General features: G+C 31.8%; 3 protein-coding genes across 3 annotated transcripts, besides 5 other annotated features; 2 read left to right on the forward strand and 1 right to left on the reverse strand.

Annotated features, from left to right (window-relative positions):
- Window positions 1-731: 731 nt before the first annotated feature.
- TVAGG3_0312680 (RNA polymerase II transcription regulator recruiting protein) lies at window positions 732-1,317 on the forward strand (the record flags this gene model as incomplete). Its single annotated transcript, XM_001581647.1, has 1 exon — window positions 744-1,253. The coding sequence occupies one exon, from the start codon at window positions 744-746 to the stop codon at window positions 1,251-1,253; it is 510 nt and encodes a 169-aa protein (XP_001581697.1).
- Window positions 1,318-1,448: 131 nt separating this feature from the next.
- Window positions 1,449-5,458: a mobile genetic element.
- TVAGG3_0312700 (uncharacterized protein) lies at window positions 4,494-4,709 on the reverse strand (the record flags this gene model as incomplete). The annotated part of the gene is made up of 1 exon (XM_051229902.1): window positions 4,494-4,709. A coding segment is annotated over one exon (216 nt), but the record flags the coding sequence as incomplete, so codon positions are not given.
- Window positions 5,459-10,733: 5,275 nt separating the features above from the next.
- On the forward strand, window positions 10,734-11,099 carry TVAGG3_0312710 (uncharacterized protein; the record flags this gene model as incomplete). The annotated part of the gene is made up of 1 exon (XM_001280182.1): window positions 10,734-11,099. One exon carries the CDS (start codon window positions 10,734-10,736, stop codon window positions 11,097-11,099), a length of 366 nt encoding a protein of 121 aa, XP_001280183.1.
- A 3,486-nt stretch (window positions 11,100-14,585) lies between these two features.
- Window positions 14,586-14,622: a mobile genetic element.
- Window positions 14,586-14,622: a terminal%2Cinverted (terminal inverted repeat of Banshee-A3 transposon ID:TVAGG3_0312720).
- A 76-nt stretch (window positions 14,623-14,698) lies between these two features.
- Window positions 14,699-14,795: a terminal%2Cinverted (terminal inverted repeat of Maverick-3 transposon ID:TVAGG3_0312730).
- Window positions 14,699-16,600: part of a mobile genetic element that runs on past the window's edge.

The raw sequence follows: 16,600 nt of genomic DNA on the forward strand, positions 1-16,600 counted from the left end.
AGAGTGTTGATATAACGATAATGGCACGCATTTGAGATTCCAAAAATTTTTTAGAAACCTAAAATTGGTATCCAGCATCTTAGAAATTAGTTTTCATTTTTTGGAAAATGAAAAAAATTTGGAAATAATCGGTATTTTTAGATATTAAAACGAAAATTTTAGCTTAAATAACATAATTTTTGGATATTGAAAACAATAGTATTGTTTTAAATTGTAGTATTTATTTTTTTAACTTGTGATAACAATGTATTGAAAGGATTAAAATATTTAATTTTTTTTTGGAATGGGAAATCAAAAGGAAGAATATCTAGGGAATAATTCACATTAAGTTATACTAGTATTCCCTTGGGTTTACAATTCTTGTTGATATTTGTTGCAATGAAATTTTATTGTTTTGAACATAGTGCGATAATGATCTTGCAATGACTATTTTGGACATAAGTGTTGACCTAACCTGCTTGAGTTATTATTGAACGCATGATTTCATCATCAGCAATTTCACATTTTAGGAAAAACTATGCCATAATGTGTATTATAGTCCAGTAAACTTAATACTGATCAACTTACTATAAATTCTCTTATATTTCATTCAAAATTGATTTCCAAATCCATCGTAATTTTTTTGGGAATGTTTTAATACATGAAAAATATGTACCACATCAAAGTCCATAAATTACACCAGAGAAATTGAGAAATAATTCGTATTTGACCAATTTACGTCACTTTTTGATCTCACTTCGAAAATGATCAAATCTAACAATCTCCGGTGCAAAAACCACTTTACATATATAGAGGATAGGAAGCTTTCAGACCTTATAAACAACTTTGGATGTACTGATTGGAATGAAATAGCTGATAAAATGCCTGGAAGAAACGCTAGACAGTGCAAAGAAAGATGGGAAAAATATCTTTCTCCAACTGTAAATAAAGGTCCATATTCGTATGAAGAAGACCAAACAATACTTGAACAATATGAAGTTTATGGATCACAATGGGTAAAGATTGCTTCTCACTTGAAAGGACGAAGCGATGCATCAGTTAAGGCCAGATTTAAATTACTAATGAGACGTAAAAACTCGACCAAGCGTGCAAAGAGTAGAGAACAATTTAATAAATCAGAGTTTAATCATTTTGACCAATCAGATGTTCCAAATGAAGTATATCAGGATGAAAAATTTGATAATTCACTTAGAAATCAGGATTCTTTATCAGATGATCCATCAGAGTACTTTACAACATACGAAGTTTTTTAAAGTAGTCAATTATTTCTCCAAAATATCGTAATTTTCGCATTAGTAAATTTTTTTCCAATTGTTCTACAAAAAATATTTGTTAGTTATATTTATATAAGGGAATTTCATTAATACAATTTTCAAAATTTTGATAAGATTTTAAATTCAATTCCAACTCAATTTTGAGTAGAATGGGTTCGAAAATTTTGTTCGGAGTAGGGCTGTACAAGATTTAAAGAAACATTGCCGGGTTACCGTAGAGGCCTAAAAAAATCGCGCCTCGGCGGCAAGCCGCCTCGGCATTAAGAATGCGCATCTAAATTTTTATATGTCCTTCTTTCTTTTATTTTTCCCTTCCCTTTCTTTTCTTTTTCTTTTTTTCCCTCCTCTTGCTCTCATTTACCTTTTTTTTCCTTTTCTCATCATTTTTCAAAATTTAAAATTTTTATCAAAAATCTTGCCTATAAGAGCAGACTATGGAACCTTTTAATGCCTCTTAATCAATATTATACAGCATAAAGCATATTAAATGAAAGTAATTACGTATAAATTTATTTTATTATCTTATTTATTAATTCTTTAGCATGTATTGTTTAATATTAGCTTTTCTGTACATTAAATATGATATCTCCAAAGTATGAATGCCTTGTAACGAAACGAAAACTTAATTTTATGTTGAATATTTGTCACAAACATTAGATTATTAAAATATATGTTGGATATCCCTTAGTATGAGACTTCATGACTCTTGTTGTCTAACGTGAGCTTTGGATTGCAAGCTCTATGGTTAACGAATATAAATTAATTGTAAAGTTTTCAAAAATTTTCATCGTTTCTATCAGCATCTATTTTTCCTTTAAAATAATATATTTGTATGAATACAATATTTAGTAATTTTTTTATTTCACATAATTTCATTCAAAATTTCAGAAAAAATTAATTTCTATTCAATATTATTTCAGCTTCAAAACACTTCATTCTTATAGATGTTGATTCACTAAAGTGTGATTCTATTTATATGAGGTAGGGGCATGAGGCTCGGCAAGTCTTATTGCTTTTTACCTCAATTTAGGTATTAAATAATTATAATGATTCATAGTGGCCGCTGCTGACTGGCCATCAGCAGTCCCCTGGCCAAGATTAATATAATTATTTAATACTTATCCAGTTTTACATCAATAACAACAAAGCTAATCAATTATCATTCAGAAATGCGGGAAATTACTACTAATATTAAAGATTGATAGACATTAGGCTGGCCACCTTCTGTCTAATATCTTTACGAATAAAAATAATACTTTTTAAAACAAATTATTTAATAAATTTTATTAAAAAACAAAATCAAATATCAAATTGATCATCATTCAACTTGATGAAGAAGCGGCATGCTACATATTCTTCTTTGCATGATTCGTTCATTGAATTTTTTGTCTTTCGCAATTCAGATATTACACGTTCTACATCTGCTTCACTGCACGAAAGTGACATCATCCTTTTTCCAATTGGTCTTATTGCTTTTAGTTGCTTTATGCCATTCATGTACCAAAACTTGCCATCATTTTGAGCAAGATGATGACCATTTATAAGATGGGAATCATCTTGCTCTATGAAGAAATCGTAAGCATCACTCAATTCCTTGGCTCTATCGTCTTTATTGATCGTTGGATCAACTGTTGATTCGGCAATTGCTCTTTGTCTGAGGATTGTTATCATGAATGTGTATAGATCTTTTATCTCTTCATCTACAACATCCCAGACCAAGGAATTCCTCGAACCATCGGCATTTGTTTCGGCTGCATGATCGTCGTTAAGCATTTGTTCCTCTTCTGCTTGCTGTATCTCTTCATCATGCTCGGCTACCTCGTCAACACGTTCTGTTCGTTCTTCTTCAAGGATTTCGCCGAGTTTCTCAAATGTGATCTCGCGATTGATGATCCTCAGGGAAGGAATCGTTGGGACTTGCACATCTTTCAACTGCATTATAGGTGGATAGCTTGTCTTTCCTCCAAAACCCTTCTTGTCTCTGATGATCTTCCTTGCTAACGGTGTAAAGCCGAAAGCAAACCGAAGCAAATCAATTCTACCATATTCTTTCATATCATTTTTGAATATTGTAGTGATTGATCGGAGAATCTCTTCACCATCTGGCGTTAATCTTCCTGCCATTTCATCCAACATCCCTTGGCACTGTTGTATCATCAGGAATGCATAAGCACCCATGGCCTTGTTGGATTTCAGCCATAATTGAAGTTGCTTTAATGGCTTGAATATCATTAAAGCATCTTTAAAGAGTGGAGGAATTCCATCACGTGTCCATTGTAACTGTTCACGTGTAGCTCTGGAAAGGGATAGTGGAAGATCTCCACTTCTTAAAGCAGTATTAATTGTTTCCAGATTATCAAAGATGAAAAACAGAGTATCATATATGTAGAGCCAGCGAGTTTCCGGGATTGATGGAACCCTGATCTTGTATCTCGCTCTCATATCGTGATTCTTAAAGATAATGATAATCTGGTGAACTCTATTCATCAGTTCATTCAACAATGGACATTGCTTACGTGCGTGGACAATAGCATTGTTCAAGACGTGGTTAAGGCAACGAATGTACACGGTTTGTAAGCCAGGGAAAAGGGCTCCTTCTGGCCTCCAGTGGCAGAGTCCTTTAACCTGGGCTGGCAAACCATCTCCGACTACTCCAGCTACGTGGTTTTTATTAACCTTAAGAGAATCAAACCACGTATGGTAGTCCTCGTATGTCCAATTAGTCGAAATTGTTGTGTCGAAGAATTGGTGGCGATCTGTTTTGCCTGGATTGCACACACAAGAGAATAGACCATGACGGCTGCCGTGTGTTCCGCAGTCCAGGGAAATTGAGAAGATGCGGAATTCCTCGCAGAACTTTAGGCCCCGAGAGGAGTCTGTTTTGCCTAAAGTAATCAATGCCTCTCTGACACCGCGCCGTGTGAACTCAATGTCTGGGATTGTAAAGTTGATGCCCTGTTCGCGATTGACTTTATTTTTAAGCCATTTGGCGAAGCTCTCTAGGAAGCTTTTAAATGCTGGCTTCATTGTGGCATAAAGGCTTATATCTAGGCTCGCAATAAGCCTGGCAATGATCTCTTCTAACGAAGGATCATTACCAGAGCCAACTGCTTGCTGAGTATTCTCAACTTGGTGCTCAGCAGGAACGTAGTTGGGCATTGGGAGTAAAAATTTGCACTTATGATCTTTAAAATCATTTTTCCTGCTTTTTTTAATGCATCGCACGAACTGCCCTTGAACTAATGTTTCACTACATTCGGCACAGTATGTAAAGAGCCTTCCTTTGTCTGATTGATTAGGCTCATTCTCATAATAGCCGATCGTAGTGAAACATTTTTTTCCACACTTTGTTTCCAATGTTTCAGGAGTTGGTGGATATTTCGTCTTCTTAAATGGAATCCACTCATCATATACATGAGGATCCCATGCAGTCATAATAAAAATAAAGCTTTTTGAATATATTCAATTTTTAAATGATATTTTCGCGGGTTAAATATAAAATAAAGAATAAGATGTAAATTATTAAAATATTTAATTTTAAATTTTGAACCCGTGATAAATATTTTTTTGCATTGTTATTAATAATGAAAAATAAAGCTTATTTCAATGAAAATTGTTCTGCAAATTTATTTCACTTTTGACCTCACTTTTTCCGTAATTCAATATTTTACTTTTAATATTTTAGATCTTCATAATATCATTTGAAAAATTAACCATATAAAAAAATCAAGTTATCAATTCACTTTTTCCGTAATTCAAAAATCAAAAATATAAATAATATATCTTTTTATCAAATATTATTATTATATTCTATGAAAAATGAGGTCCGGAAATTTTGCGGATTCCCGTAACTCAATTTTACGGAAAAAGTGCAGTAAACTATTCAAAATACGGGAAAATTGGTGTAAACTAATGATTTTACGGTAAAATCACGGAAAGTCCCGGAAGAATATATGTGCCTATATGAAATTATACAAAAATGAATCAAATGCATTTTAAAAGATTGTTCTTGTATTATAAATGCTATTCGCAGATTTATTAGTTGAAGAAAATTACCAAATTTTTGCCGATTTACAAAAAATGATTTACAAAGCATATTTTTATAAGGCTTTAAAAATCTTTAAAATGTGACCGGTGACGGAAATCCATGGTAACCAACCGCGGTTCCCGTTTGGAATGCCATAGTTCGGAGTGTCAAATTTTTATTTGTTTACATTATATTATACTTACCTTTAAACCCTCATTCTTTCTTAATGTGTTTGATGAGTTTAATGTTTTTAAAGAACATTAAAGTTGATTTAGTTATAAACATTAAGCCGTCTTTTGTGGAAGTTACCGAAACATACTATAGATCAAACAAATGCATAATGGCTATAATCACGAAGTCATTAAAATATCTGATTTAGCTAAGTTCAACTTTTTTCCCACTAGCTCTATAAGGATCTTTCACCAATTTCAATATGATCTTATCAATTAAAGATTTATTAATTTTAGAGAGTAATTTCATATTAACATCAAAGAAAATGTTATTTTGTGATGAAAGAGTATTTTCTAGGGCTTTGCTTACTTCATTTCTACCAAGAAAACAATTTAAATAATAATTGTCAATTGCAGAAATTGACAATTTCTGACATAAAATTTAACATCATTCTTACACTTTTTGAATTTCATTCAAAAGTGCAAGAATAATGTAATTATATAGCATTATGGATATTTTTGTGATATACACTTGAAAGAATAATGTGTTCACAAAATATCAGTAATGCTTTAAATAATTAAACTTTTATCAGATGCTTTCAATATTAGGAAGCTGGATAAGAGCTGTATGTCTACTTCCTGTTTGCAAATCATGGCAAGACGTATTTGGAACACAAGAATATAAGAATTATAATAATGAAACTACCAATTTGGATGGAGGATACTATGTGCACGATGTTAAATTCAATAATTTATTAAGTAATGCAATAAAAATTAAATACGATTCTAATAACAGCCCCCATTGTAATTTTCTAATTGAAGATTCTGCTTTCACTAATATCACCTGCCAAAGTGAATGTGCAGTATTTTTGCATTATATTGGCTCAGTTGCTTAAAGAAAAATCGATGTCAATAACATAATATCAAAAGACAACACAATGACTGAGGATTCTACATATGTATGGCCGTCATTATTTAAAAGCTATTATGGCCATTATGCGCTGATATATTGTGAAATATCCCCAATATGTTGAAATGAGTTTAACGAATCATGTTTGGAGTCATGTGGTTCATCAGATGCCGATGAATATCCCGGTGGCCAAATTGTTTTGAGAAGTGCAAAAGTTATATCAAAAAGCTGTAATATATCAAATGGAAAAGCTCGACTTGCAGCAATGTGCCTTTATCCATTCGATAAAGATAAATGCTCGGCTTCTTTCCTAATTGAATATAACAACACATCATTCAATCCAGAATCTCCAGATGGATATTATGCATTAAAAATAAATGGAGTTGGGGAAAGCAATATTAGATTCGATCACTGTTCAATCATTTATAATATTGCATATTATGTAATATGTTGTCAATTATTTGCTACTTCATATTTTGATAATTGCACATTTATTAATCCCGCTGCTCATACATTGTTCATGGTTCAGGATGATGCTGCCTATATTTATGCATCAAACTGCTATGCAAATCATTATACGGAATCAACTTTAATTAAATCGAATGGCAATATCAGTCTAGAAAACATGAGTTATCTTGAAAGTATAAGAATAGCTCAAATTGCACGTGTGATTCCCAAATTAGATACAATAGAATTAAAAGGAAATAATACCCTCAATTTTTGACTTTTGCAACTTTTTCATGACCCCCTACCCAGGTATCTAAAATACCATTTATCGCCTGAAAAGCACCCTTAATTTATGCCAATTGACAAAATAAAGATATGTTTAGAATGCTGATATGATGGAGAATCATGCTGCATCATTATTGGCCAGCAATATATAATATTTAAGAAATCTACGAGATTATCTGATTTCATGAAACTCAATGTATACTAAGTTTCAGACTTTGAAATTTTAACATGTTGATATGGGTACATAGGGTTTATGATTCCAGTCATTTATTTAAAAAATTACAAAAATGAATTAATATGATGTGAGTAACAATGGTAATAAACGCTTAATTACTAATATATTATTTCTTGGTAGGAATGAAATGTTTTGGTGACATTTATAGAAGTTAAGCTGAGAATCAAAAATGCAAAAATTATTTTAAATATTACAAGCATTATTTGATGTCATTGAGTTTAGAGTCGTGTAGATATATGAGTACAATATGTTATTGATGTATATATGCAATAATTGTGAAAATGAAATGTGAATCTCAAGATGAGTTGCATGTTACTGCGCTATAATTTGAATTCAATACGTACATAACATTACTAAATGTATTTTAAGATAATACAAAAAATTAAGCTTGCAAAAAGATATCGAAATGTAATTTTCATTAGATTCAAAGTTCTGAATAGATTTTGATTTTAACTATTGATGAGTTTGTCAAACCTCTATAATAATAGAATGTAGAACTAATTAAATATAATTAATAAAAAAATACAAATTTAAGTGATATTATAAGAGATATATGTGATGTTACCAATATGATATGATATTGGAGAACTGATAGAATTGTGATGTGAGACTAAATATGATTTTATTATGAATAGGAGAATAATATTAGAAGAATTTCTTGAATTTAATGTATCTGAATATGTAATTGGGCATATATTCTATATATATATTGGTAGGTTAACTAGAAATAAGAAGATGAAAGATTGTTAATGAATAATATGAGATTAAGCGAAAATATATTGTTCTAATAGATGAGTGTTGAGATCCAATATATATGAAGAGGGATATGTGAGAGGAAATATGTATATTTAATAAAATAAGCGATGAGAGAAAAAATAACAAAGATTTATATGAAATTTTGAGTATTGAAAAAGCTCGATTAGTGATTTTATGTCTGTTAAAGGAATAGATATTCTAGGAGAAAGATAAATTGAATTAAAGAAGAATAAAAAAAGTTGATTAAGATTGATAAAAATATTGAATTGTATGACAATGGAAAGAAGGAATAAATTGGTGTTGGTATGACGGTATCATTTCGGGAGACATTACCTCTGCATGTCTCCCAGAATGAGACAATCTTCTGCAATAAGAATGTGATTGCAAAACTTTGACCGACAAGAGTGTATTGTGCACTCCTGTCGGTCGCAGTGTCTCATTCTGGGAGACATTGCCTCTGCATGTCTCCCAGAATGGAACAATGTTCCGCATTCATAACTTGAACGCGGAAGTTTGACCGACAAGAGTGTATTGTGCACTCCTGTCGGTCGCAGTGTCTCATTCTGGGAGACATTGCCTCTGCATGTCTCCCAGAATGGAACAATGTTCCGCATTCATAACTTGAACGCGGAAGTTTGACCGACAAGAGTGTATTGTGCACTCCTGTCGGTCGCAGTGTCTCATTCTGGGAGACATTGCCTCTGCATGTCTCCCAGAATGGAACAATGTTCCGCATTCATAACTTGAACGCGGAAGTTTGACCGACAAGAGTGTATTGTGCACTCCTGTCGGTCGCAGTGTCTCATTCTGGGAGACATTGCCTCTGCATGTCTCCCAGAATGGAACAATGTTCCGCATTCATAACTTGAACGCGGAAGTTTGACCGACAAGAGTGCATTATCCAATCTTTTTTGTCATATACCTCAACCCACAAAGACAAAACCTTACATAAAATAGGTAAACTTTGGTTTTCACTTAATAATGTTTATTTTTAATTTTTTGTTCTTTATATAACTTTTTCTTCTACTAAACTATTTTACAGACTCTACTGAGCTATCCTCACATATATACCTGTGACAATAACACATATATACTCCCTTCATATTCTGATCTCATGACATATTACAGCACAAACTATAATTATACAACATACCTCATAAAGTCTGATTTTACCCCTATCTAAGCGTTCAAAACCTATTTTCCCCGCGTAATCTGATTCTTCTGGCTCTGCTGATTCGATTTCTGCTGTCAGATCGTGAAAATATGCATCACACAATGAGATAAACACAAAATACACAACTTAATATTTTCCTTAAAATTGTCAATTCCTCGATCTTGACATATTTATTATTTCCTCCGTTTTCCCTCACAAATATATTTAATTTTCTGAATAAGACGTATAATAAAATGAATATCTTAAAAACTAAAATACAAAATTAATGTTGGGTAATGACTAAATATAGTATGCACTTTTGAATTCATACATTTTTTGAAAAAATTGTATTTTCAAAAAAAGATGTTGTTTCAGTATGAACTTGAAGAGAAATTTTAAGGAAAATAGGTTTTGAACGCTTAGATAGGGGTAAAATCAGACTTTATGAGGTATGTTGTATAATTATAGTTTGTGCTGTAATATGTCATGAGATCAGAATATGAAGGGAGTATATATGTGTTATTGTCACAGGTATATATGTGAGGATAGCTCAGTAGAGTCTGTAAAATAGTTTAGTAGAAGAAAAAGTTATATAAAGAACAAAAAATTAAAAATAAACATTATTAAGTGAAAACCAAAGTTTACCTATTTTATGTAAGGTTTTGTCTTTGTGGGTTGAGGTATATGACAAAAAAGATTGGATAATGCACTCTTGTCGGTCAAACTTCCGCGTTCAAGTTATGAATGCGGAACATTGTTCCATTCTGGGAGACATGCAGAGGCAATGTCTCCCAGAATGAGACACTGCGACCGACAGGAGTGCACAATACACTCTTGTCGGTCAAACTTCCGCGTTCAAGTTATGAATGCGGAACATTGTTCCATTCTGGGAGACATGCAGAGGCAATGTCTCCCAGAATGAGACACTGCGACCGACAGGAGTGCACAATACACTCTTGTCGGTCAAACTTCCGCGTTCAAGTTATGAATGCGGAACATTGTTCCATTCTGGGAGACATGCAGAGGCAATGTCTCCCAGAATGAGACACTGCGACCGACAGGAGTGCACAATACACTCTTGTCGGTCAAACTTCCGCGTTCAAGTTATGAATGCGGAACATTGTTCCATTCTGGGAGACATGCAGAGGCAATGTCTCCCAGAATGAGACACTGCGACCGACAGGAGTGCACAATACACTCTTGTCGGTCAAACTTCCGCGTTCAAGTTATGAATGCGGAACATTGTTCCATTCTGGGAGACATGCAGAGGCAATGTCTCCCAGAATGAGACACTGCGACCGACAGGAGTGCACAATACACTCTTGTCGGTCAAACTTCCGCGTTCAAGTTATGAATGCGGAACATTGTTCCATTCTGGGAGACATGCAGAGGCAATGTCTCCCAGAATGAGACACTGCGACCGACAGGAGTGCACAATACACTCTTGTCGGTCAAACTTCCGCGTTCAAGTTATGAATGCGGAACATTGTTCCATTCTGGGAGACATGCAGAGGCAATGTCTCCCAGAATGAGACACTGCGACCGACAGGAGTGCACAATACACTCTTGTCGGTCAAACTTCCGCGTTCAAGTTATGAATGCGGAACATTGTCTCATTCGAGGAGCCCTCGAAAAGAACATCACATCGACTCTCTCTTTCCGGCATCTTTACCGCATAGAAAACTGCTCGTTCGCAACTTTGTGTGCAATCTAAGAGATGATTGCGGTAAAGATGCCGGCAAGATTGATGCTGCAGCCCCAGGCCGCACTCAGATTTCATCCCGCTACACAATTGTTCATCCAACAACTGTCATAGAGGTTGAAATTTTCGACCAGAAGTGAAACATATCATTTTTAAGACTGCGGCGCGCAAGCAAGTTTGAACCTTTCAAGGGTGATCAGTCCTTTACTCATTTCAAGACCTCTTGTTGCCTGATAAAACGATACTTCCTTCCTTGTGGGCCATTGAAAACAGCCCAAACCGTCACAACTTGCTTCCTAAATTTTATTTGCGGAGTAATTATCATGCATATTTTATCGGATAATAATATCAAAGCTAAATTTCATATTATTTTTTAAAGATATGCATTTTCTGTCTAAATTTATTTTTTCTGTTTCCAATTCACGGAATAATATTCTTACAAGCATATACATAGCTAATATATATCATTTTAATAATAATAAAACCAAAATGATGTATTCTTCATATAGTTATTTAAAATTCGTTAACTAGAATTGTATTCAGAACGAGGCAAAGTTAGGAGATACATAAAAACCAATAACTTGATAAGTGATACCTTTTTTCCTGATATATCTATATGTGTTAATGTCAAACACGATTTGGAAAAATTAATTCTTTAAATCGGCTTAAGAATAAGACCAACATCAAAAGCATGGCTAATAAATTAATAAATCAATGTTTAATTACCGATTCATGCATTTTTTTCAAAATTTCAAATTTCAAATTTTTGTTTCTCCAAAATATTAATTGTTTCCACTAGATTAACAAATAAACAATAAATTGGATTAATGTAATGCCCAATCATTCATTTTAAATTTTAGATTTAAAACAATATTTTTCTCCATATTATTATAACATGAATCGCTATGATATAAGAAATATATTTTCAATATTGAAATTGAAAAATTCTAAAATTTTTGAAATTCAATTTGAGTGTGATGATCGATAACATATATTTTTTAATTAAAATCTTGTGTCGCTATCATATAAATATACTATTTCTAAATTAAAAATAGAAAAAAAGTACTATTTAATGATGAAATTGCAAATAATATCAATATATATATATTCATGCTGATATATTTTGGGAACAGATTGGCAATCACATAAATAGGATTGTGTTAGTTTGTCATGGATATAAAACAAATTTTCGAGCTAATTGAGCGAATTTAAATCACAAACACTTATATTTTCTATTACAAGGTATATTTGTAATATACAACCAGTAAATAGCTTTCTCTAACTTTTACCAGCTTAGATGATAGCAAATTAGATACGAATTTCATGACCCCTCACCAAATTCCACTAAAACATATACAAATAAAAGTACTAAGTGGGTATCATCTAACCCTAGAATTATAGCTCCTAGGACTCATCCTAGATGGTAGTTCTGGAAAAACACCTGGTTTTTAGAGTTGCAAAAGTTAAAAATTGAGGGTATTGCAAATTCCAATTGGAAGTTCCTTTTTTATAAGTATTTGAGTATATTTGTCCCATCTTTATATTCGAGAAATATGATATTGAAAAATAGAGCATAATATGTTTCAGGAGTGAACTTACAACTTTTTGACATCCTCTCATGAAATCAATTAATCTTGATTTTAATTACAAAAAAATATATCAACCACATTGCGTACAATAGAGTGATTTATAATAACTTTCTACTGACCAAATATACCAATTTTTTATATTAGAAAATTGGGCAATGAATCTTGGCAAAAAATTGAGAAAATTTCAGAATGTGATAAGTACACCCTTAAATTTATCTGGCAGTAACTATATTTATATGTATTACTTATTTACTGCTGTTTTACTTCCATTATCTAAATATTTTGATATCCTGATTTAACATACGCATTCTAGATATAAGGTTTAAAGTTATAATAAACTCCATCTCTTAGATTATAAAGCACTCATTAGCTCTATACTTTACATAAACGTAAAAATGAAAGGGGGTCCCTCACAAAATTGAAGGGGTACCATTCAAATTCTATCGAAATAGTACCTTAATTAAAAAAGCTCTCAACCGGTACCATTCAAATTCCCTCAAAAATATTGAAAAGATTTTAGGTATGCTGCTAATATAGTTAGGAGCATCATACAGAATGCATAGACAAATTTTTTACTAATTATTTTTTCTTAGCAATTCAAATTCGAGATCGCTTAACTATGCTTAGAATCATAAGCATAATAATTTTGCAAAAGGTATGGGAATAATTTGAAAATTAATTTCAAAATTATTAATATTAGTGCAAGCTAGTGTAAGCATGTAAATGCATATTTGTGCACTGATTCGATACTCTTTTTTGGAAATTGTACTTTATCTTAAATTTCGAATGCAAATTTTTTGAATATGTGTATTGAAACTGTAACCTTTTGTCTAAGTTGCATTCTAATATAGCTCGAATTCTAAAAATGGGACTTTACTCCTCTTTCTTTGAGAAAATTTTAGACAATAGCCAAATTGCTAATTTTGTTGGAGTAATACCTGCATTGGGAGGTATAATATATTGTTCAGGGTTGAAACAAGGAGGTAGTTAGTGATAAAGCATAGTTACCACATGAAATGCAGTAAAATTTTGAGTCTAAACGTCTTTTAAACCATCAAGTATAAATTATAGAAAAAGATACTTTATATATAGTTAAAATAAAAATGATTAGAAAATAGCGTTTTTGATCAAAATTTCAAATTTTTATTTCCGAATATCTCTATTTGTGTCTAATTAGAGACATTTCTATAATTTTAGTGCACAGCATATGCAATTCCTCTTTGGTTATTGCATTAATTTCTCAAAAAGAAAAAAGTCTTCAATAATTTTTTCAACAATACAGTACTAAAGCTAAGAACTTCTAAACACATGAAAAGTTATATCATTCTCGTTAATATGTAGATTATCAATGAAAAGAATATTGTGAAATTTGAATCTTTTTTAATTTTGCGGTATCATATTTTTGGAAAATCTTTATGAATATTATATAAAAAGTCTCTTTAATATCTATATTTCATATTTTTATCGATTTTTAAAGTTTTTGCGAAAAGTATTCAATTATTTTTGCTATTTGGTCGGGTAAATGTCAGATTTGCGACATTTTCTGATATGATATTCAGATTCTACGTTGATAATAATGCTTATAGAACCCTCTTGCTATTGTGTCAAAATTGCGAAACCGATAGCAAAAATATCTCGCAATATCAAAATTGAGATATTGAGTGAATTATGCATTATAGAGATTAAAAATCTGATTTGTGAAAACATCTCATCAGTTTCTAGCTAATTCAAAAATCTTTACTATCTTATTCGATTAAAATGAAAAGGGAATAGTTTCATTATGCTTTAAATGACAGCCTTATAATATAATCATAGTTTTCGCTCGATATGCAGCATTTTTTTTTCGAAATCTATGGTCAATGTCCTAAATACTGATTGCTTTGCATTCATATCTCTTACATTTTCTATACCCACATCACTTTTCATTGCTATTCCTATCTTTTTCATTTTTGTTTGTTTCTCATAATTTCTCAAAAAACATGATAACTTGATATTTGTAAATATCATACTTTATAACGTAAATAAGAACTTGACCTGTAATAAACAGAAATTCATCAAAAGTGACAGCTCTCAATTTTTTGACATTTGTAAATTCTAAATTGAATGAGAAAAATGAAATAATACTAAGCATAATACAATATTCTAGATTTAAAAAAAAAAAAAAAAAAAAAAAAAAGGTAGTGGGGCTTCCAGGCACTTCGTGCCTTCTAGCCCTGAAGATGTTTAGTATAAATGAAGTTTTTATTCGGAGGGCTTCCAGCCCATAAGAAATTTTTCCCAAGACCCAAGAGGAGGACCGAACCCCAGCCGACCAGCCGTTGACTTTTTTGTCATGATTTCATCGTAAATGTTTTGTCATGATTTCATCGTAAATGTTTTGTCATGATTTCATCGTAAATGTTTTGTCAAGACTTCTTCGTAAATGTTTTGTCAAGACTTCTTCGTAAATGTTTTGTCAAGACTTCTTCGTAATGAGCGTAAATGACCCAAAAATAATGTTTATGTTAGAATGTTAGATCTAACACGTTTTCTAACATGTTTTCTAACATCGTAGAAAACTCATGATTTCTTCGTAAATGTTTTGTCGAAACTTCTTCATCGTAAATGTTTTGTCATGAATTTCATCGTAAATGTTTTGTCAAGACTTCATCGTAAATGTTTTGTCAAGACTTCTTCGTAATGAGCGTAAATGACCCAAAAATAATGTTTATGTTAGAATGTTAGATCTAACACGTTTTCTAACATGTTTTCTAACATCGTAGAAAACTCATGATTTCTTCGTATATGTTTTGTCGAAACTTCTTCATCGTATATGTTTTGTCAAGACTTCTTCGTAATGAGCGTAAAGGACCCAAAAATATAATTTAGGGTAGAAGGTTAGATCTAACATTCTAACATAACATTATTTTTTGGTGTAAATTTCATGATTTTCAAGAGTTTTCTACGATGTTAGAAAACATGTTAGAAAACATGTTAGATCTAACATTCTAACATAAAATATATTTTTGGTGTAAATTTCATGATTTTCGAGAGGGTAGAAAACTCATGATTTCTTCGTAAATGTTTTGTCATGACTTCTTCGTAAATGCTTTGTCACTTTTCTGTCACTTTTTCGGGTAAAAACATTTTTATTATTATATATAAATGAATTTTACAAAACCACCGTTACCCTTCTTTGGAAATAAGAGTAGATGTAAAGATATTCTATTGAGAGAACTTAAGAAACTACCGAATGGTCTAACATTTGTAGATTTGTTCGGTGGAAGTTTCTATATATCTCATTTATGTCATACAATATTCCCAGACTCAAAGATTATATGCAATGACTTCGACAACTATATGGACCGTCTCAAACATATACCAGACACAAACAATATATTGAAAGAGTTAAAAGAAAAGATACCTATAGGTAAGATGGAACGTATACCATTAGATAAGAAAAATATTGTGAGAGAGGTTTTGAAAAAAGCAGAATATATAGACTGGGATAGTATATCTGCTAGACTATTATATAGTGGTTCTATAAGAGTTCATGACATTGAAACACTTATGTCAAAAGTTTTATATCTTAACTATACAAATGTTTTCAAAGAGGACATAGAAAAATATATTGAGGGTATAGAGTTTTGAGATGTCATTGGACAGAGTTGTATGAAAAATATAAAAAACAAGGAAAATGTTTTCTTTATAGTGGACCCGCCGTTCTTTAACACATGGGATTTTCAATACCAAGTAGACTGGACTTTGAGAGACTCTTTAGAAACTTTAGACGTTTTACATAACCATCCATGCTTTTTACTTTACATCCGATAAAAGTGGTTTGGAAACCGTTATGAGATGGTTAGAGGACATACATGACTATGAGTTTAGATATGACAAGATAGAATATGAGAGAGGTCCTATAAACTGGAGAAAGTGTCACAATAAAGAAATTTTATTAGTAAGTAAATGTGGTTTGAAATAGGACTACTTTTGTTTTTAGGTTTTTTCCATTGTGTCATTTATTTATTTGACGTGGCAGAAAAGTACAGAGAATATGAAGATGAACCAAT

Source organism: Trichomonas vaginalis, chromosome V (assembly GCF_026262505.1).
Source record: "Trichomonas vaginalis G3 chromosome V, whole genome shotgun sequence".
Classification (NCBI taxonomy): Eukaryota; Parabasalia; order Trichomonadida; family Trichomonadidae; genus Trichomonas; species Trichomonas vaginalis.